Genomic DNA, 18,152 nt, shown 5'->3' with positions numbered 1-18,152 from the left:
ACTTTACACAAAGTGGATACAGCCCAATCCATCGCAGGTGAAGCCCTTCCCACAGTTAAGCACATCTATAAGGAGCAATGCCTGCGAAAGGTGGCATCCATCTTTAAGGACCCCCATCACCCAGGACATGCCCTCTTCTCATTGCTACCATCAGGAAGGAGTTACAGGAGCCTGAAGGTACACACTCAATGATTCAGGAACAGCTTCTTCCCCTTTGCTGACATTGAACCCATGAATACTACCTCACCTCTTTTCTCCTTTTTTTACATTATTTATTTAATTTAACTTTTTAATATATACTTTATTTTACAGTTTTACTATGTATTGCAATGTACTGCTTCTACATAACAACAAATTTCACGATTCATGCCAGTGATATTAAACCTGATTCTGATCAATCATCAAGGATTCCACTGTCCAGGCTATTCTCTCTTCTTGCTGCTATCATTGGGATAAAGAGCACAGGAGCGTTAGGTCCCACACCATCAGGTTCAGGAACAGTTATTATCCTCCAGGCTCCTGAACCAGTATGGATAACTTCACTCACCTCAGCACTGAACTGATCCCTCAACCTGTGCACTCACTTTCAAGGACTGTACAACTGGTGTTCTCAGTATTTATTTATTATTGTTATTTTGTATTTGTACAGATTGTCTTTTTGCACATTGGTTGTTTGTCAGGGCTGGTGTACAGTTTTTCATTGATTTGATTGCATTTTTGTGTCTTACCATGAATGCCTGCAAGAAATTGAATCTCAGGGCAGTAGAAGGTGACATGCTTTGATAATAAAATTACTTCGAACTTTTCTGCTGCCTGTAAGATTTTACATTGCACTGTGCATATGTGTACTACTGTACAGGATGATAAACCTGACCTTGCCTTTAGTATCTGATGAGCATTTGCTCGTCTCCTCCTCCCACAGCAGCTGTGGGACAGGAAATGTTATTTATAATTTGGGTTTGAACTTAAAAGCGTAGGAGGATTGAAAAGGCTATATATATATATATATATATATATATATATATATATAAATCTGTCAACGGTCCTGCACTGATACCTTCTCAGAGACAAGAACGTGGGAGCCCCCAGAGGCTATTTGGCCCATTAACACTTTTTCTTCACTCATCAGTCTCTCAATCTACATTGATCTTCATCTTGGAACCCATTGCTGCCCCTTGTAGCCAGGTTACTCTTCGAGGAAGGCACAGGAGACTGCAGCTGCTGGAATCTGGAGCAACAAATAATCTGCTGGAGGAACTCAGTGGGTGAATCAGCTGCTGTGGAGGCAATAGTTTCTTGGACGATTCCTCTCCCCATTCCCACAGAGACTGCAGAGAGCTCAGCACATCACAGAAACCAGCCCCTCCACCACGGACTTGTCTACAGTTCTTGCTGCCCTAGTAAAGCAGCCAGCGTAAAGACCATATCCATCCTGGATGTTCCCTCTTCTTCCCCTGCCTCCTCCACCACATCAATTGGATCATCATCTTCTTCATTATGCGCCGTGTCGTATGATGTGGGTGATCGTGGTCCCATGACCATGATCGTTCTTGGCAAATTTTTCGACAGAAGTGGTTTGTTATTGCCACCATCTGGACAGTGTTTTTCCAAGACGGGTGACCCCAGCCGTTACCAAAGTTCTTCAGAGATTGTTTGCCTGGTGTCAGTGGTCGCATAACCTGGACTTCTGATATGTACCAGCTGCTCAGGCAACCATCCACCCCCTGCTCCCATGGCTAGATGTGACCCTGAATGGGGTCGAAGCAGGTACTACACCTTGCCCAAGGGTGACCTGCAGGCCAGCTCCTTCCCTCTGTGCCTTGCACCCCCTTGGTAGAGATGTATCTCCACCCCGCCACCCAACTGGATTTTCAGTAGGACAAAAGATACAAAAGCCTTCAGCTACCACCAGGCTCAAGGACAGCTTCTACCCCACTATACAAGATTATTAACTGGTTTCCTGGTAGTGTTGGCGTGTGGCCAAGTGGTTAAGGTGTTGGTCTAGTGATCTGAAGGTCACTAGTTCGAGCCTCAGCTGAGGCAGCATGTTGTGTCCTTGAGCAAGGCACTTAACCACACATGTTCTGCGACAACACCGGTGCCAAGCTGTATCGGCCCTAGTGCCCTTCCCTTGGACAACATCGCTGGTGTGGAGAGGCGAGACTTGCAGCATGGGCAACTGCCGGTCTTCCATACAACCTTGCCCAGGCCTGCGCCATGGAAACCTTCCAAGGCACAAATCCATGGTCTCACGAGACTAACGGATGCCAATTTTTCCTGGTATGATAAGATGGACTGTTAAGCCCAATTTATACTTCTGCGTCAAATGTGCACCGTAGGGTGACGTCCACCTCCCCAAAAATGTAACTCACATGTCGCAGTGACGCAGACCACAACAACTGTGATTGGTCGGCTTGGCAGCATCGCATTTCCTCCTACGCATTTCAGTTTGCTTTTCTCTGCCATGTTCGTACACTGATGCGAAATAAACGGTTGGAGATGATGAACCAAATCGTCAAATCTACCTGCCAACATCTGAAAATATTTGAAGTGCATTTCCTCGTCCATGTCTCTCACGAAGAAACTCAATTACAGTGGCATAGAAACCCCACCGCCAACTAGCGTTTTGGCAGCGAATTGCAGAGCGACACAAACACAACTACGTATGCTCGCTGCGGCGTAGGGCTACGCAAAAGTATAAATCAGGCCTACGGCGTAGCCCGATCGCACAAGTATAAATCAGCCTTCAGTCTCCCAACTGCCTCATCATGGCCCTTGTACAGTAACCATGACATTTTGTTCTGCGTTCTGTTATTGATTTCTCACGGAATTAAGTTTGTTATCACTGACTTGCAGGTGTTACTTCATGACAGCAGTACATAAAATGGAAATCATAGAAGTGGAGGAGTGTCGACAAAAATCGACACGAGTGTAATTACTTCTAAGGTACACTTTATCCCCCACCCCAAACAAAATGGCGGTGTTTTGTGTGTGTGTGTGTATGTATATATATATGTATATATATATCTATATATATATATATATATATGAAAAAATTCTGCCCCCAAATCGTAACACGTAACATACACGGTTATCTCAACCCTTAACACTCTGGGTGAATTCAGCCTAATGAAATTAAGGAGTCTCTACAAAACCATGAAATAAAACTATGCTGATGGACTGAAATGATCTATATGCAAAATGCAAAATGACAATAATAAACAAATTTACCAGTCAGCAATGAATGTACTGAATGGTGGATCTGGTTTGATGGGCTGAGTGGCCTCCTGCTGCTCTTATGAACGTTGGATTGGACTGTTTAATTGTTATTTTCCTTGTTTAACTTTTATGCTTGTTTGTTTATTTTATATAACTGTGTACTTGTAATTTTTCAGTGTGTTTTTAGCATATATCACATTGTAATCATTCAATGTGTTCTTTAGGGGGTATCACGTGAATAGGGGCTACCTTATTAGTTAATTCAAGCAACTAAGACTCCATTGCTTCTCTCCAATAGAGGCGTTGAGGACGAGAGCAGAGGGCGAGTGGGTGTTCGGTGCCGTCTGTCTGCATTTGACCAATCTTCCTTTCCCTTTTGCTAGCTGCTGTTGGAGGAAAGTGCAGGATTGGGTTCCGTGCTGCATGGATTGATCGGCGAGGCTGTGGACGCGTTTTAAGGGACTTTGAGGTTCGTGGTGCATGTATTTTTGGATTCTGATTACACTTTTTTTTTGCTGTTTTTGAGTTGTTTGATCGGGCTGATATATACGGAGGGGGGCACTTCAGTGAAGAATGGCTTTGCGTGCAGCCTGCGGTGAACTAGTAGTGTGGCACTGAACTGAACTAAGTTGACCGCCAGACCACGTTGAACCGGTTTCTTTCTCTCCTCTCTCTTTCCCACCCTCGCCACCTTCCCTCCCCTCCCCCTCCCCCTTCTCTACCCTCTTACCCCCTCCTGTACCCTCTTCCCCCCTCCTCTACCCTCTACCCCACTTCTCTACTAGACTCTGCTGTCATTACTTTTATTCTTTTGTTGTTTTAGTTTGTAATAAAATCGGCCGTAAGCAACAAGTTTTCTTGACTTCTGAAGAACCTCGGATCAAAACCTTCAGGCTCCAATGTGTAGGACCTGTGCCAAGAGCTCTATTTGAACTCTTTACTGGCACATCTCCATTGTCTCTGGCTGCACACTGCCTTATGGCACTTCCCTGTTTAGTCACGCTTTGTACCCTGATTTCAGTTCTCCATGATCTTCTGCTTCTTTGAGTTCAATGTGAGTTCGTACAGTTTGAGAGGAATCTGAGGGCAGTCTGCAAGCGGTGTTCAGAGGAATTGAGATATTCCAGTGCACAAAGCACAAACAGTTGGAAGGCACATCGAACAAGAAGCTAAGGCAAATGGCATACTGGCCTCATTGGAAAAGGATTGGAATTTAAAAAATATCAGAATCAGGTTTAGTATCACCGACATAAGTCTTGAAATTTGTTGTTTTACGGTGCAATGCATAAGAAAACTGTGTTACATAAATAACTCGTGCAAAAAGGGTGTAAAATAGTGAGGTTGTGTTATGGGTTCATGGACCATTCAGAAGTCTGATGACTGAGGGGAACGTAAGAAGAAATAGGAGCAGGAGTCGGCCATCTGGCCCGTCGAGCCTGCTCTGCCTTTCAATACGATCATGGTTGATCTGACCATGGATTCATCTCCACCTACCTGCCTTTTCCCTATAACCCTTAATTCCCTACTACGTAAAAATCTATCTAATCTTGTCTTCAAATATATTTACTGAGGTCACCTCCACTGCTTCAATGGGCAGAGAATTCCACACATTCACCACTCTCTGGGAAAAGCAGTTCCTTCTCATCTTGGTCCTAAATTTACTCCCCCAAATCTTGAGGCTATATCCCCTAGTTCTAGTCTCACTTACCAGTGGAAACAACGTTGCTGCCTCTATCTTATCTATCCCTTTCATAATTGAATATGTTTCTGTAAGATCTCCTCTCATTCTTCTGAATTCCAGTGAGTACAGTCCCAGGCAATGCAATCTCTCCTCATAGTCTATCCCCCTCATCCCTGGAGTCAACCTAATGAACCTCCTCTGCACCACCTCCAAAGCCAGTATATCCTTCCTCAAGTAAGGAGACCAGAACTGCACACAGTACTCCAGGTGCGGCCTCACCAGTACCCTGTACAGTTGCAGCCTAACCTCCCTACTCTTAAATCCAATCACTCTAACAATAAAAAGATAGATAGATAGACATACTTTATTGATCCCAAGGGAAATTGGGTTTCATTACAGCTGCACCAACCAAGAATAGAGCATAAATATAGCAATACGAAAACCACAAACAATCAAACAACAATATGCAAACTATGCCAGATGGAAAATAAGTCCAGGACCAACCTATTGGCTCAGGGTGTCTGACCCTCCACGGGAGGAGCTGCAAAGTTCGATGGCCACAGGCAGGAACAACCTCCCATGATGCCCAGTGTTGTATCTCGGTGGAATATGGCCAGAGTTCAACAGCAAAATGTTCAATATCTGGGCTACAAACACGTTCCTCGATCGTAATATGACCAGGATTGCACCATCCGTTGTTAACCAGAACAGCAAGCCCCCAACTCCTTTACGCTTACCGCTCTCAGTGCACTTCCGGTCAGCCCGAACGGTCTGGAAGCCGTCCATGGAAAAGTTTTGGTCGGGTATGTCCTCGTGCAGCCCTCGAAGGCCAACATCCCATTTGCCTTCTTGATAGCCTGGCTGCACCTGCAAACCAACCTTTTGTGATTCATGCATGAACACCCCCAAGTCCCTCTGCACAGCAGCATACTGCGATCTTTTGCCATTTAAATAATGACCTGCTCTTCCATTTTTTCTTCCAAAGTGGATGACCTCGCATTTACCAACATTGTATTCCATCTGCCAGACCCGTGCTCACTCACCTAACCTACCTATTTCTCTCTGCAGACTTTCCGTGTCCTCTGCACAATTTACTTTTCCAATCAATTTAGTGTCATCGGCAAACTTAGATACTTTACACTTGCTCCCCTCTTCCAAATTGTTAATTTATATCGTGAACAGTTGCAGGCCCAGCACTGACCCCTGTGGCACATCGCTCACCACTGATTGCCAACCAGAGTAACACCCATGTATCCCAACTCTCTGCTTTCTATTAGTTAACCAATCCTCTATCCATGCTAATACATCACCCCCAACTCTATGCATCCTTATGGATAAGTCTTTTATGTGGCAGCTTATCGAACGCCTTCTGGAAATCCAAATAAATAATGTCCATCTGTTCCCCTTTATCCACTGCGCTTGTTATATCCCCAAGGAACTGCAGTGAGTTTGTCAAACAGGATCTGCCTTTGCTGAATCCATGCTGCATCTGCCTGATGGATCTATTTCTTTCCAGATGCCTAAACAGAAGAAACTATTCCTAAAATGTTGAGTGTGGTCCTTTAAGCTCCTGTACCTTCTCCCTGATGGTAGCAATAGGAAGAGGGAAATGGGGTGATGGGGGTCCTCAACGATGGATCCTTCAAGACAGGGATTCCCACCTTTTTTTATGCTACGGAGCCTTCCCATTTACCGACAGGTCCATGGATCCCAGTTGGGAACGCCTGCTCGAAGAGGACCAACAACCTTGTCGTGGTTTGGAAGCTTGCATGCCTCAGTGATCTGGAGAGGTACAGGATGTTGGCTGGAGTCAGGGCTTCATGCTTTGGTTCTTGGTAGGGTTACCTGTGCCAAACAGGTCAAAGGATAGTCACCAGATTAAGGGTGGTCCACCAGGTCCAGGGGCTCAGCTCAGGGTCATCAACCCTGACTGGTAAAACAAAATTGTTACAGAAACAGCGACGAAGAATCCTTCATCTGAGTGTGACAGTATTCCTGAGTCTCCACCCTGGAGTAGTGAAAACCGAGCTACTGACACAATGAAGGATGCCCCGACCACCATCAGGACCTTCACGGCACCCCTTAACGACAGTGGCGTAGTGGGCAGTAAGAAAGCAATGATGGATGCCACCTTTTTCTGGGGCACTGCCTCTTGAATATCCCCTCGATGATGGGGTCAATAGGGAGGTTATGTTGCAGGTGTACAGGGTGTTGGTGAGGCCACACCTGGAATATTGGACTGTTTGGTCTCCCTTATCAAAATAAAAAGGATTGGCATTGGAGGTAGTCTAGATGCGATTAACCAGGCTAATTCCTTGATGTCAGGGAGGTTGCACAATTTGGAATGATGTTCCTTGGAGTAAAGAAAAATGAGGTGCGACCTTATTCAAATGTACAAGGTCCTAAAGGGATGTGATGGAGTGGATGTTTTTATGAGCGGGAGAGACAAAAGGGGCATAGCCACGAAATGTGGAGCAGTCGTTGAAAGCTGAAGTGTGAATCAGAATTGGTTTTTTTTATCACTGGTGTAGGTTGTGGGAGGAAACTGGAGCACCCGGAGGAAACCCACACGGTCATGGGAAGAATGTACACATTCCTTGCGGGCAGCGGAGAGAGAAGTGAATCCAGGTCACTAGGACTGCTACCGTGCTGCCTCGCCTTTTGAAGATGTCCCGGATGTTGGGGATGCTGGTGCCCATGACAGAGCTTTCTACAGTTTTGTAGCAGCCCCTCCGTACCAGACAGTGATGTAACCAGTTTGAATGTTCTCCGTGGTAGCATCTGTAGGAATTTGAGAGAGTCTTTGGTGACATACCAAATCTCCTCAAACTCCTAATGAAATATAGCCACTTTTGTGCCGCCTTTGTAATTGCATCAATATGTTGGTGAAAATTTCTTCCCTCAGTGGGTGATGACTCTCTGGAATTCTCTGGCCCAGAGGTTAGTGATTGGATCATTAGCGACATACAAGATGGAGGTGAATACATATTAGAAAGACTGGCAGTAATTGGGAACTAGCACAGAGGAGGAATTCAAGCCCGTGTAGCTCAGCCATGATCATAGTGAATGCCAGGAGAGGCCTGAAGGGCTGAATGGACTTCTCCTACCTTCTTGTGCTATCTATGGTCCTAACTCTAGATGGTACAATAGCAAAAATTGGATTGGACTTCTGATAGGATGGCGGTGCTTGCAAATGCAACAGCCCCTCAAAGGCCAACCAAAGGTGCCTTTTTCTTTGTAAAACATGTTTTTTATGATCCAGAGACAATTCCACTCCAAGAACATTGAGTACTACAGGGCTACTTAATTAGTGAGCCGTTCATTGATCGGAGAAGCTAGACCGGTGTCGAGAGGGTTGGCTGAGGTGTTGGAGGAGCCGGCCTTGGTACAGAGGAACTGGCCATGTTGCTGCCTGCTACTTGGAAGCATTGCAGTTGGTGTGGGAGATAGTCTCGAACATTTCACTTGCGATCGGAAGATTCTGTTGGATAGGGATGATGTAAGTTGCCGCAGGCCTGTTACCCTTGTCTGGTGGAGGAGCAGACAACATGGGAGCTGCGCAGCTTCGGTTGCAGCGAGAACTAGGCCTCAAGCCTCAGGCTTGCCTGCGGCTGCAGACCAGATGAGAGACATAGGAGCGCTACAGCGTGGTTGAGCTCGATTGGGGCCTGGCCTCGCCCATTGGTGCTGCCCTCCTGTGTTTGAGCGGTGGAATGACAGGCTGCATTGCGTGTGTCTATACACTGCCAGGAGACTGCACCATCGATTGCTGGACATTGTCACTCAGGTTCTTGGGCTATATATGTTTTATTTGAGTGAATATGCTTCTTTGCTCATTATTTTGAATTACGTTACTTGCTATTTTTGAATGCTTGCTTGCTATTCTGAATGTTTTGCACCTTGGTCCTGGAGGAACAACTGAACACTGTTTTGTTCAGCTGAAAGATAATTAAACTTGATCTGATAGCAGTTAGCATAACGCCAGTGATCTGGCTTCAATTTCTCCGCTCTCTGTAAAGAGATCGTACATTCTCCCCGTGACCACATGGGTTTCCTCTGGGTGCTCGAGTTTCCACCCACATCTCAAAAATATACAGGGCAGGTTAATTGGTCACATGCGTGTAATTGGGCAGTGTCGGCTCATTGGGCTGATAGGGCCTGTTACTATGCTGTATCTCTAAATGAAATGCTTGTACCTTGAGTTGCCAACTCCCTCATAGCTAGGATTCACTCCTACTCCAGACTTTTAATCTTCCCAATTTCTCTAGGTATGTGTACCCTTCCACAATCCTCACAATGGGTTCCGACTGTAAAGAAAACAAGGCACCAATTTACAAATCAGGTCCACAGCACCGATGGGACAATGTCCAGATAATTAGGACGCCGCTTGAATTAAAGAGCATGCCTTGTGAAGATAGGATGAGTGAGCTGGGACTTTTTGGATTGAAGGAGGATGAGGTGACTTTATAGAGGTGTATAAGATGATAAAGGGCATAGATTGAGAGGGCAGCCAGAGGCTTTTTCCTAGAGCAGAAATAGAAGGGGCATCATTTTAAGGTGATTGGAGGAAAGTATGGGGAGGGGGGAATGGAGGGCTATGGGAGAGGGAGGGGTTACTGATTTTGGAGTAGATTAGAAGGTCAGCATAACATTGTGGGCCAAAGGGCCTGTACTGTTCTGTACTAGTGACTTTGGATGAGGAAGATTTACAGCTCTGGGCTGCATTGAATGTAGATCAGTCTTCAGAAACTCCATGGTCCACTTCTGGTGCTTCTCCTCGTTAAATCAAATACTGACAATTACATGAGGTTTGATGAGTGAGGAACAACTAATTGGTGGAGCGGTGACCACAGGCACAAAAAAAAATCAGTGGAGGTATGAAAAAGTACTTCTTGGGTTCCCCCTCGGTTAGTGGTAGAGGTCTATGGCATAAAAAAGGCTGGGAACCCTGTCTCTAGATTTTACAGAGAATGGTGTGAAAAATGAAAAAACATCCCATGAATGGCAGTTCTGTGGGTGAAAATGCCTTGTTAATGAGAGAGGTCAGAGGAGAATGGCCAGACTGGTTCAAACTGACAGGAAGGTGACAGTAACTCAAATAACTACACGTTCCAACGGTGGTGTGCAGAAGAGCATCTCTGAATGCACAACATGCCAAATCTTGAAGTGAATGGGCTCCAGCAGCTGAAGACCACGAACATACACATGAGTGGTTACTTTATTCGGTTACGGGAGGTACCTAATAAACTAGCCACTGAGTGTATGTGTGAGGAGGTTAGATGTAGTCAGCATATTATGCTTAACTCTCTTCATAATGGCATGGAAAGACACTGGCCTACATGGTTCCAGGATATGCTGAGGGAAGCCCTTAAGTGTCACCATGTTCCTGATGCCAACGTAGCACGACCACAGCTTAATAACCCTAACTTGTATGTCTTTGGAACGTTGGAGGAAACTGGAGCACACGGAGGAAACCCATGCAGTCATGGGGAGAATGTACAAACTTGTAGACGACAGAGGAAATGAGTGCCCTTAAGCTCACAAACTTTGACCTATAAAGCCTAATTCAGTAGGCACATGTTATTAAATGTTTGCACAAAGCTTTAACCCAGTTACTGGATTTCACAATGGCACGGAGGTGAATTTTGAAGCCTGGTGGTCCCGGGGTGGTGGTGGGGGGTGGGGGAGCTTTTACTGTAGTTGGTGGTGCAGTGATTGTTCAATCCTGCTTGGGGGCATCATTGATGTAACGATAGTCAATCATTTTACTTGTGTTTTTGTTCCAGTACCATGGCCATGAATGTCAAAGAACAGTGGCCGGTGCCGATGCGGGCAATCGGCGCTCAGAACCTCCTTACCATGCCTGGAGGAGTAACGCTGTCTGGCTACCTTCATAAGAAAGGGGGTTCCCAGTGGAAGATCATGAAGTGTAAGTCGACCCTTTTTGCCACCTTGTTCCCTGGGTGTCAGGTCTAGAGCCTCATACTTTCCAGCTGCAGTCAGCTTTTCAAAATCCTGACTTCTCGTTCCGTTGGCTCCGTCTGCACTTCCACCTGGTTCAGGAAAGCAGCCAACATAATCAAGGACCCCTTCTACCCCAGTCATTCTCTCTTCTCCCCACTCCCATCAGGCTGGATACACAAGTTTGAGAATACATACCTTATGCTCGCCATTCCAAATGCGGCCTCACTGACTCCAACATAACATCACTACGTCTATACTCGATGCCCTGACTGCTGAAGGCCAGAATGCCAAAAGCCTACTTCACTACCCTGTCTACATGCAACCCCTTACTTTCAGGAAACCATGTACTTGTACTCCTAGGTCCCTCTGTTCCACAACACTCCCGAGGGCCCTGCCGTTCACTATGAGTTCCCTTCCCTCATTTGTCTTCCCAAATGCAACACCTCACATTTATCTGAATTAAACTCCATTTGCCATTCCTTGGCCCACTTACCCAGCTTATCAGTAAATCCTGATAATGTCAATGACAGCACCTATCATTTACAGACTTACCAACCATGGCTTGTAATATTCTCATCTAATTATTGATATAGACGATGAATAGCAATGGGTCTGAGGATTTTTGTTTGAAAAGTTAGCTTTATTTGTCACATGTAAATTAAACTATACAGTGAAATAACCAACATAGTCAACAACCAACATAGTCTAAGGATTGGGCTGAGTGCAGTCCACAAGTGTCTATGCTTCTGGCACCAACGTAACATGTCCACTACTCACTAACCCTGACGATAACTGGATGTCTTATGAATGTGGGAGGAGCACCTGGAGGTCACGGCGAGAGTGTACAAACTCCTTACAGACAGTGGTGGGAATTGAACCCTGATCGGTGATCGCTGGCACTGTAGAATTATGCGAACTGCGCAGCCCTCAATAAACTTTGGAACAGTGATATCAGAAGGAACAGCAAGCACAGAGCCCTGGGGAGCACCACGCATCACGGGCCTTCAGCCCAATAAACAATCTTCCACTGTCACCTTCTGCTTCCTACCTTCAAGCCAACTGTGTATCCAATAAACTGCTCTGTGTATCCAATAAACTTCTCTCCCTGGATCCCATGTGATCCGATCTTTCAGGGAGGCCTACTATGTGGAACCTTCAAAGTTCAAAGTATATTTATTCTTTCTTTTTAAATCTTTTTATTGAATAAGTATACAAAAAGGTAAGCCATATAGGCACTAATACACTGTTAGAATATAATAAAATTACAGGAGGTATTAATACAAAAAAATGATACAAACAATGTAATTTAAACATAACATACTAAGGTAACATAATAGTATACTAATTTTTATATATAACTATCAATAGAGAAAAGGAAAAAAAAAACCCAAAAAAACCCCAAAAAAACCACCGTGCAACTAACTAAAAGCAAAGCAAAGCAATGGGCTAACTTGGAACCAAGCAGAGTTAAAAAACTTAAAATCACGTCCTCAATCCCGACCTCCATTAAAAACAGTAAAAAAAAACAAGAAGGGTATATAAATATGGAGCAAAAAAAGAGGAGAAAAAAAATTACATTAAATGAAAATATTGAATAAAAGATCTCCAGGTCTGTTCAAATTTAAGTGAGGAATCATAAAGATTGCTTCTAATTTTCTCCAAATTCAAGCACAATATCGTCTGAGAAAACCAAAAAAAGGTAGTTGGAGCATTAAGCTCTTTCCAATGTTGTAAGATACATCTTTTCGCCATTAAAGTAAGAAATGCAATCATTCTACGGGCTGAAGGAGAAAGATTACTGGAAATTTTAGGTAGTCCAAAGATAGCAGTAATAGGGTGAGGAGAGATATCTATATTCAATACCTTGGAGATAATATTAAAAATGTCTCTCCAAAAAGTTTCCAGAGTAGGACAAGACCAAAACGTATGAGTTAAAGAGGCTATCTGCCCCGGACATCTATCGCAAAAAGGATTAATATGAGAATAAAAGCGAGCTAATTTATCTTTGGACATATGTGCTCTATGAACAACTTTAAATTGAATTAGGGAATGTTTAGCACAGATAGAGGAAGTATTGACTAATTGTAAAATCTGCCCCCAGTCATCCACGGAAATGATAGACCCCAATTCCTGTTCCCAATCTACCCTAATCTTATCAAATGGAGCTTTTCCTAAGTTTCATAATAATATTATAAATCATAGCCGATGCACCTTTCTGACAAGGATTAAGGTTAATTATAGTATCTAAAATGTATGTAGGAGGAAGCATTGGAAAAGAAGAAAGTATAGTACTTAGGAAATTTCTAACTTGTAGATATCTAAAAAAATGTATTCTTGATAAATTATATTTATTAGATAATTGTTCAAAAGACATAAGGGAACCATCTAAAAATAAATCCAAAAACCGTGAAATACCCTTAGTCTTCCAAATTTGAAAAGCACGATCCGTAAAAGAGGGAGGAAAAAATATGTTACCTAAGATAGGAATCGCTAGCCCAAATTGGTTAAGATCAAAAAATTTTCTGAATTGAAACCAAATACGTAAGGTATATTTAACTATCGGGTTAGATGCCTGTTTGAGGCGTTTCAAATCAAAAGGAAGAGAGGAACCTAAAATAGAGCCAAGTGTATAGCCCTGAACAGATTGTAATTCCAATGCTACCCATTTAGGAATGGATAGTATATCCTGGTCAAGTAACCAAAATTTCATATGTCGAATATTAATTGCCCAATAATAGAATCTAAAGTTAGGTAATGCTAAACCTCCATCTCTCTTAGCTTTCTGTAAATGTATTTTACCCAGTCTTGGGTTTTTATTTTGCCAAATAAATGAAGAAATTTTTGAGTCAACTTTATCAAAAAAAGATTTTGGAACAAAGATTGGTAATGCCTGAAATATATATAGAAATTTTGGCAAAAAAAACATTTTAACTGCATTAATACGACCAATCAAAGTTAAATATAAAGGAAACCATTTAGATGAAAGTTGAATAATATGGTCAATTAAGGGTAAAAAGTTAATCTTAAATAAATCTTTGTATTTACAAGTAATTTTAATCCCAAGATATGAAAAATAATTATTAATCAATTTAAATGGAAAGTTATGATATAAGCGAAGTTGTTTATTAATCGGGAAAAGTTCACTCTTACTAAGATTTAATTTATAACCTGAAAAGAGACTAAATTGTGCTAATAACTCTAAAACAGCAGGGATGGATTTTTGAGGATTAGAAATATATAAAAGTAAGTCATCAGCATAGAGTGATATTTTATGGGACTTTAAGCACCGAGTTATCCCAGTAATATTTGGAGATTCTCGAATGGCAATTGCAAGAGGTTCTAATGCAATATCAAATAATAAAGGACTAAGAGGACAACCTTGTTGAGTACCTCGAAAAAGAGGGAAAAAAGGTGAGCTTAGAGAGTTGGTACGGTCCGAGGCCACAGGAGAATGATATAACAGTTTGATCCAGGATATAAATTTCGAGCTAAAATTAAACATTTCAAACACCTTAAATAAGTAAGGCCATTCTACTCTATCAAAAGCTTTCTCAGCATCTAAAGAGATAACACACTCAGGAACATTTTGTGAGGGGGTATAAACAATATTTAACAGTGTGCGAATGTTATAAAAAGAGTAACGACCTTTAATAAAACCCGTTTGGTCTTCCGAAATAATAAAAGGAAGTACTTTTTCTAATCTGTTTGCTAATAACTTAGAAAAAACTTTAGAATCAATATTTAATAAAGATATTGGTCTATAAGATGCACATTGAGCAGGATCTTTATCCTTCTTTAATATTAGAGAGATTGACGCTCTATTGAAAGATTCGGGAAGTTTACCAAGTTTTAATGAAGCCTCAAAAACCCTACAGAACCAAGGGATTAATGAAGGTGCAAAACATTTATAAAATTCTACGGTAAACCCATCAGGGCCAGGAGCTTTCCCCAAATTCATAGAGGAAATAACATTCTTAATCTCATCAGTGGTAATGGGAGTATCTAACATAGAAGACATATTCTGTGAAATCTCAGGGAAGTCTAGGTTATCTAAAAAAAATCATTCATATATTTAGAGTCTCGAGGAGACTCTGATTGATATAAGGAAGAATAAAAATCACAGAAGGTTTGATTAATCCCCGCATGATCAAGTATCAGTCAGTCATTTTGGTTATAAATCTGATTACTTTGAGATTTAGCATAATTAGACTTCAATTGATTAGCCAGCAGTTTGCCAATTTTGTCACTGTGTACATAAAATTCACTTCTTGTTTTCTTTAATTGGTTTACAATCGAGGACGAAAGTAATAAACTGTGTTCCATTTGAAGTTCAGTTCTTTGTTTATATAACTCCTCAGAGGGAGCTGTGACATATTTCTTATCAATTTCCTTAATCTTTTCCACAATTACCAACTCCTCCTGCTTCAGCTTCTTCCTCAAAGCAGCAGAATACGAGATAATCTGACCACGAATATAAGCTTTAAAAGTATCCCAAAGAATGTTCACAGAAATATCCTCTGTATAGTTGATTGTAAAAAAAAGATCAATCTGTTCATTCATAAAGTTAACGAAGTCCGAGTCCTGAAGCAACAGCGAATTAAAACACCATTGTCTATTATTTTGTGTATTGGCCTGAATTTTAATAGAAAGCTTAAGTGGAGCATGATCCGAAATGGTTATAGAGTCATAATCACATTTAATCACTGAAGAAATAAGACGAGAGTCAATAAAGAAATAATCAATTCTTGAATAGGAATGGTGAACATGTGAAAAAAAAGAAAAATCTTTTTTCCTAAGGATGCAAAAAACGCCAAATGTCTGTTGACCCAGAATCAGAGAGGAATGAATTAATCAAAGTTGCAGATTTATTAGGTAAGGTCCGTAGAGGAGCCGAATGGTCCAAAGCTGGAGATAAACAGGTATTAAGATCTCCGCCCCAGATCAATGAAAACTCATTCAAATTCGGGAACTGATTGAATAATGATTTATAAAATTCCGGACAGTCCATATTAGGAGCATAAACATTAACCAAAACTACCTTTTTATTAAATAGTAGACCACTAACCAGTAGAAATCTACCATTCGGATCAGAAATAATATCATGTTGTATAAAAAGTAACTGAGGAGTCTACAAAAATAGAGACACCTCGAATCTTAGCGTTGGAGTTCAAATGAAACTGTTTTTCCTTCCAGAATTTAAAAAAACGTAGTCTGTCCCCCCTCCGCACATGGGTCTCTTGTAAAAATAAAATTTGTGCTTTAAGTCTCCGGAACACTTTAAAAACTTTTATCCTTTTAATAGGATGATTAAGACCATTAGTATTCCAGGAGACAAAATTAATAATAGACTCCATAAACCCTAAAGTCAACCCGCAACAAGGAGGATTGACGATAGGCTCGACCCATGAACCCGGAAAGGGAACAGAACAAATAAGAGATACCGGGAAGGAGAACACAACCAATACTTCAATAGTGTACATAGCCCAAGAAGAAAGAAACTAAAACGTGAAGCCCCTCCCACCACCCCCCACCCCATGACCTCAAAGCTAAATCTAACACAGACCAGCCAGAAAGAAGCAAGCACTAAAACTACCCCCATGACTTCCGGTATACGCTCCCTAAAAAAAGTGTAAATATAAAAAAGATCAGCTAGTTATAAAACAGTAAAAGAATAAAAAAAGGTAAATCAATTAAAGCAAACACTTAATATAACAGAGAAAAAGCCAGAAAATATAAAAAGAAACCGCAACAAACCCCGGACCCTATGAGTAAACAAAAAAAGAAATGAGATTATTAACATAAACTAGTTATGAAAACCTACAAAAAGAAGTAGATTTAAAAACTACAAAATTTAAGGCCTCAAAGGAAATACGTAGAATGACGGTGAGGGAATAACCACCCAGAATCCCCTGGGAAAAAGAAAGGAATGACGCAGATAGAAAGAAAGTTTAGCAACCATATTAATTAATCAAAAATAAACTTTTCTGCCCATATAAGGCAAAAAAAAATTAAAACTGACAAATTCAGAACCTCCGATCAAACGGAGATAGTTAAAAATTATGATTAAGATGTTGAAGGTGAAAATTGATCCAGATAACTCTGGGCATCCGATGGAGATTCAAAAAAACGGAGAGCTCCATCCAACGTACGAATCCTTAGACGTGCTGGGTAAAGCAGCGCTGGTTTTAAATCCATCTTGTAGAGTTCCGACATCACAGATCTGTAACGAACCCGTTGATCCCGAATTGGTTTACTGAAATCCTCCACAAATCGGAACTTAAGATCCAAAAAATCAATGTAACCTTTAGATCAAACGAAACGAAGCAGTTTCTCCTTGTCTTGAAAGTAATGAAAGTGTAAGATGACATGTCGAGATTTATCTGACTTAAACGAGTATGATGGAACTCTGTGAACACAATCCAATAACGGTGGTTGGTCAGGAAATACAGTAGGAAATGCATCTTTTAAAAGTTGAGAAAAATATTTCATACGGTTATCAGATTCAACAGCTTCACGCACCCCAATTATTCGAAGATTCTGCTGTAGCATTCTGGATTCTAAGTCAGAGTTTTTAAAGGTCAGAAAGTCAAGTTTCTTCTTCATCACATTAATTGTTTCTTCGATTTTCTCCATCTTCTCACTTTGTTGTGTGGATTTTTGAAGATCAGATATAGCCGACTGCTGTTCCGTAATAGGTGTTTGTACCTTATCGATTGAATCGGCATTTTCTGGAAATTAATTGAAATTTCCGCACGAATCAGCTCCGTAACAGAGGTTGAAATTTCCGCACGAATCAGCTCCGTAACAGAGAGGGAGAGAGACATTTCTCCTGCAACAACAACAGCGGGAGACCAGCAGCTCGCTGCTTCAATATTACAATCTTCTGCTTCGCTTCTCCAAGACCCCCAACTCGGGGACTGATGAGCTATCACCTTCCATCTCTAGAGAGAGGGGTATCGCTTGAGGACAGGGACCTTCTTCTGACACCTGTGCACACTGCCTGCTGTCTCGATGTTTCAGTCCCCCGCGACGTTAAAGTCAGCGAAATCAGCAAAGAATTGGGGTGTCTTTGGCCGCTATCCCAAGGACACATGTCTTCCAGGCCGCTCCTGGAGATAGTGAAACGCCAGGGCACACGGCTGGAGTGAAAACTCTCCAGTTGTGGAGAACAAGTGTTTGAACTGTAGATCACCGGTTCCGACAGAATCCCAGGTGCATAGAAACATAGAAAACCTACAGCACAATACAGGCCCTTCGGCCCACAAAGTTGTGCCAAACACGTCCTTAC

At 42.1% G+C, this 18,152-nt stretch overlaps 1 protein-coding gene across 4 annotated transcripts in view; it reads left to right on the top strand.

Annotated features, from left to right (window-relative positions):
• Nucleotides 1-18,152, top strand: part of sh3bp2 (SH3-domain binding protein 2) — a 132,605-nt gene that overhangs the window by 24,591 nt on the left and 89,862 nt on the right. For 3 of the 4 annotated variants that reach the window (XM_063049557.1, XM_063049556.1, XM_063049559.1), the window contains exons 2-3: nucleotides 3,603-3,688; nucleotides 10,687-10,829. In XM_063049557.1, coding sequence (XP_062905627.1) covers nucleotides 10,691-10,829 — 139 coding nt within the window. In that variant the 5' untranslated portion in view covers nucleotides 3,603-3,688; nucleotides 10,687-10,690. The remainder of the gene's footprint in view (nucleotides 1-3,602; nucleotides 3,689-10,686; nucleotides 10,830-18,152) is intronic. The other variant, XM_063049558.1, reaches the window with a different exon arrangement.

The sequence above is a fragment of the Mobula hypostoma genome, chromosome 5, assembly GCF_963921235.1.
Source record: "Mobula hypostoma chromosome 5, sMobHyp1.1, whole genome shotgun sequence".
In the NCBI taxonomy this organism is placed as follows: Eukaryota; Metazoa; Chordata; class Chondrichthyes; order Myliobatiformes; family Myliobatidae; genus Mobula; species Mobula hypostoma.
Note: the sequence above shows the minus strand (reverse complement) of the source record. Positions and strands in the feature narration are given on the sequence as shown.